The following is a 3646-nucleotide window of genomic DNA, read 5'->3' as shown; positions in this document are numbered from 1 at the left end:
ATCACAGCCGTGACCACAACGTCTTCAAGAAATTGAGTGAAGAATGCTGTAAACTGCACAAGTTCAACTCCAAATCATTCTTGTACTCAGCAACCAATTTTGCTGCAGCTGCTTGAATTTCGTCACAATTAATTGACTCCAGTGTAGACAAGAACCCGAAAAGTGAACAGACTTCCTCATAGGCCTTTAACCGTTAATCCAGTGAACTCAGGAACTGATCAATTGCTGGAAGGAAATTCTGAACCCAAAATTTTTCTGACTGAGAGGGCTGCTTCTGATCGTCCATAATCCAATGGATTGAGTCGTACATTACGTTGACGCTTGCGTGTCTGTGAATAATCCCCAGTTTCTGACATTTCCCTTCCCTTCTTCTCATAAACATGGAAGCAATCTCTTTTTTCTAGTGCAAAACATTCCAATGACTTCAGCATTGCTACTGCTGTGTTCAAATTGAGTTTAGGATCTTGCAATGCATGGTTTGTTGCATCAACTCTGCCAAGAATGTCATGCCAAAACACAGCATAAATAGCAGTCTCTAACTTGCACATCTTATCATGGAGACCATTGGCTTCATAACATGGTTTGCTTGTCTCATTTTCATCTCTAGCTATTTTAGCAAGTGCTTCACGGATTGGGAGATAACCTTGGACAACTGCTTTCACTGCAGCTGCTCGACAGGACCATCTTGTTGTGGAAATCCCCTTTGGCACAGATACCGGGCCAGACTCTACAGTTTTCAATAAATAACTAAGAATTGCATAACGATGTGTAGAAGCTGTGAAGAACACATAAATTGTCTCAAGAAAATAAAAAAAAATGAGATAGCTTCTTGACAACATTCAGCTGCAGCTTTTCCAACCAAGTTTAATGAATGACCAGCACAGGGTATCCAAATTGCATGATGATTTTCAGCTACAACTTTGGCTTGCAGACCATTGTACCTCCCACTCATAGATGTTGCATTATCATAAGATTGCCCACGAAAATTTTGAATGTCAATGTCATTGTCTGCAAGAAACTTCATCAAACCTCCAAACATTTCTTGAGCCTTATGTTGTAGTGGACGTCTCCCCTACAACTGCTTACAACTGCGTAGCCACAGCCACCAGCTGCTACCGTCTTCCCTAGCAACCAAGCGTATCTGCATTCCAATGCCGCCGTATCCTAGCAACCGAGCCAAAAGACCGGTGACTTCTCAGGTTTTCCCAACATGACTCATAGCGGCTGCTGGGTATATAAGCTCTGTCTCTCCATTGAGATTGATTCTGACCATTCTTCTTGAACAAGCAACACCTCCGCCGCTGCCTGGCTGCCCTTCGCTTCTCCTCGCCTGCCTGGCGGTCCTCGTTCCTGCCAGCGAGCATGGCGACCCACCAGCTGTCCTTCTCCGAGCTTCCTCACCACACGGCACCTCCAGCACCAGACTGTCTATCATATAACTTATAATATACAAGAAAACCACATTAGAGTTTCCTTCCATCTTGAGTGCTAGACAACATTAATATCTCGATATCCCTACAATGGTGACTCCCGGAGATTAGCACTCACACAGGATGGAGGAGACACTGATCACGCTCCCAGTCTTCAAGCAGACACCGGCTCCTCTTCCTGCCCCAAGCACCACATCCTACGACCCCAGCACACCCGTCCTGCCTCAGATGCTGACCCAGGCCCACACACCCCAGCAGGCGCATCTGACGACTCAGTACCTGCCGTGAGGGAAGCACACAACATCCATCGCCTCCACACCCCCTCTTTTCTCCCTCAGGTACTCCCTGCTAATGTCCTGCACCCTGCTGCTGTCGTGGACCCAGCTGCTGTCACGAGCCCTAATCCGCTTCTGCTGACGCAGCCCCTGCTCCTGACCCAGGCCCACACACACCCCAGCAGGCGCATCTGACGACCCTGTACCTGTCGTGAGGGAAGCACAACATTCATCGCCTCCACACACCCTTTTTCTCCCTTCTCCCACAGATAGTGTGTATCTAGACAGTTGTATTTCAGCGATCGGCTCATCACGCCATCGCCGTTGTCTCACATGAGGCATGCACCGCCCGGTCTGCCTCACATGTGCTAAGCAACTCTACAGACAACAAGTCTCCTACACCGCCTGGAGGGGAGGGGGAGTATTGTAGTGGACGACTCCCCTACAACTGCCTACAACTGCGTAGCCACAGCCACCAGCTGCTACCGTCTTCCCTAGCAACCAAGCGTATCCGCATTCCAATGCTGCCGTATCCTAGCAACCAAGCCAAAAGACCGGCGACTTCTCGGGTTTTCCCAACATGACTCATAGCGGCTGCTGGGTATATAAGCTCTGTCTCTCCATTGAGATTGATTCTGACCATTCTTCTTGAACAAGCAACACCTCCTCCTCCGCCGCTGCCTGGCTGTCCTTCGCTTCTCCTCGCCTGCCTGGCGGTCCTCGCTCCCGCCAGCGAGCATGGTGACCCACCAGCTGTCCTTCTCCGAGCTTCCTCACCACACGGCACCTCCAGCACCAGACTGTCTATCATATAACTTATAATATACAAGAAAACCACATTAGAGTTTCCTTCCATCCTGAGTGCTAGACAACATTAATATCTCGATACCCCTACAATGTCCTTGATTTGGCAAGAATTTCACAAATCTCTCAACAGGTGTGTCATGCTCCATGTATCTGATTATCAGAGTTAGTTCATCAATATGGCCTTCATCAGGATCTAGAGAAATTGAGTAATATTTTGAGAGCTTTATACGTGAGATAATTTCGTTCGGTACTTCATTGCCCGTTAGTCTGACAATTTATTCACAGATGGTTGAAGACAAATAGTTTGTATGACCAGTGCCACGATTAGCATGATTCTGGACGTGTTGCCTGAGGAAATCATCATACTCGGCCAAAAGCTCTAGTAATCCCAAGTAATTTCCATTATGAGGAGATCCAATTATTTCATCATCTCCACGAAGAGCTAGCCCTCTTTCACATATAAATTTAAGCACGCTGATCAATCGCCTTGGAAGACTACACCAATACTGCTCAATTTGACCCACATGCGTAGTTAGTTTAGAATCTATACCTCCAGCTCCCTTTGCACGACTTGCTGCTGACAAAACTGCTTGAATGTGGTCCTTTGATTGCTCATGGACAACAAGCCTATTAGCATGCTTCCAGTCGCAGAACCCATCAGATGTGAATTGAGATCTTGAAACACCCATTAGCTTGCAAAAGAAGCAGTAGACCCGCCCATTTGCGGGGGAGAAACAAAGCCAAGAACGCTTTACAACTTCCCCATTTCGATTCCTTTGCTCAAACATGGCTGGTGTGCATTTGCGACTGACATTGTTTGCCTCTTTTTGTACTGCTGATTTTGCATCCAAAAATTTAGCATCACTGTGGAGACTCTCAGAACCGTTCGCAGCCCAATAATCAATAAATTGTTTTGTCATATGTTATGACCATAAGCTTATGTCAATGTCATAATTTTGTGTAGTTGCCATTTGCACTTCAGGAAGCACATGCTTTGATTCAATTTTAATCTCCTCGGCAGTCTGGTCATTTCTTCCAGTAGATAGGTTAGAGCTGCCATATAAAGATGAAGCTCATGCATCACATGCAGGTACTTGTTCTGGTTGCCTTGAAGATGAGCTTGCAGAAGCACTG

General features: G+C 46.7%; 1 protein-coding gene across 1 annotated transcript; it reads right to left on the bottom strand.

The window, feature by feature from the left end:
- Positions 1 to 218: 218 nt before the first annotated feature.
- On the bottom strand, positions 219 to 3432 carry LOC121871963. Its single transcript, XM_042374584.1, has 3 exons — positions 2826 to 3432; positions 2601 to 2705; positions 219 to 775 (listed from the first exon to the last, which is right to left on the bottom strand). Exons 1-3 carry the CDS (start codon positions 3430 to 3432, stop codon positions 219 to 221), a joined length of 1269 nt encoding a protein of 422 aa, XP_042230518.1.
- Between the last annotated feature and the right edge of the window lie 214 nt (positions 3433 to 3646).

The sequence above is a fragment of the Homarus americanus genome, unplaced genomic scaffold (genome assembly GCF_018991925.1).
Source record: "Homarus americanus isolate GMGI-L3 unplaced genomic scaffold, GMGI_Hamer_2.0 scaffold39469, whole genome shotgun sequence".
NCBI lineage: Eukaryota > Metazoa > Arthropoda > Malacostraca > Decapoda > Nephropidae > Homarus > Homarus americanus.
The sequence above is the reverse complement of the archived record's forward strand: the minus strand, read 5'-3'. Positions and strand labels throughout refer to the sequence as shown.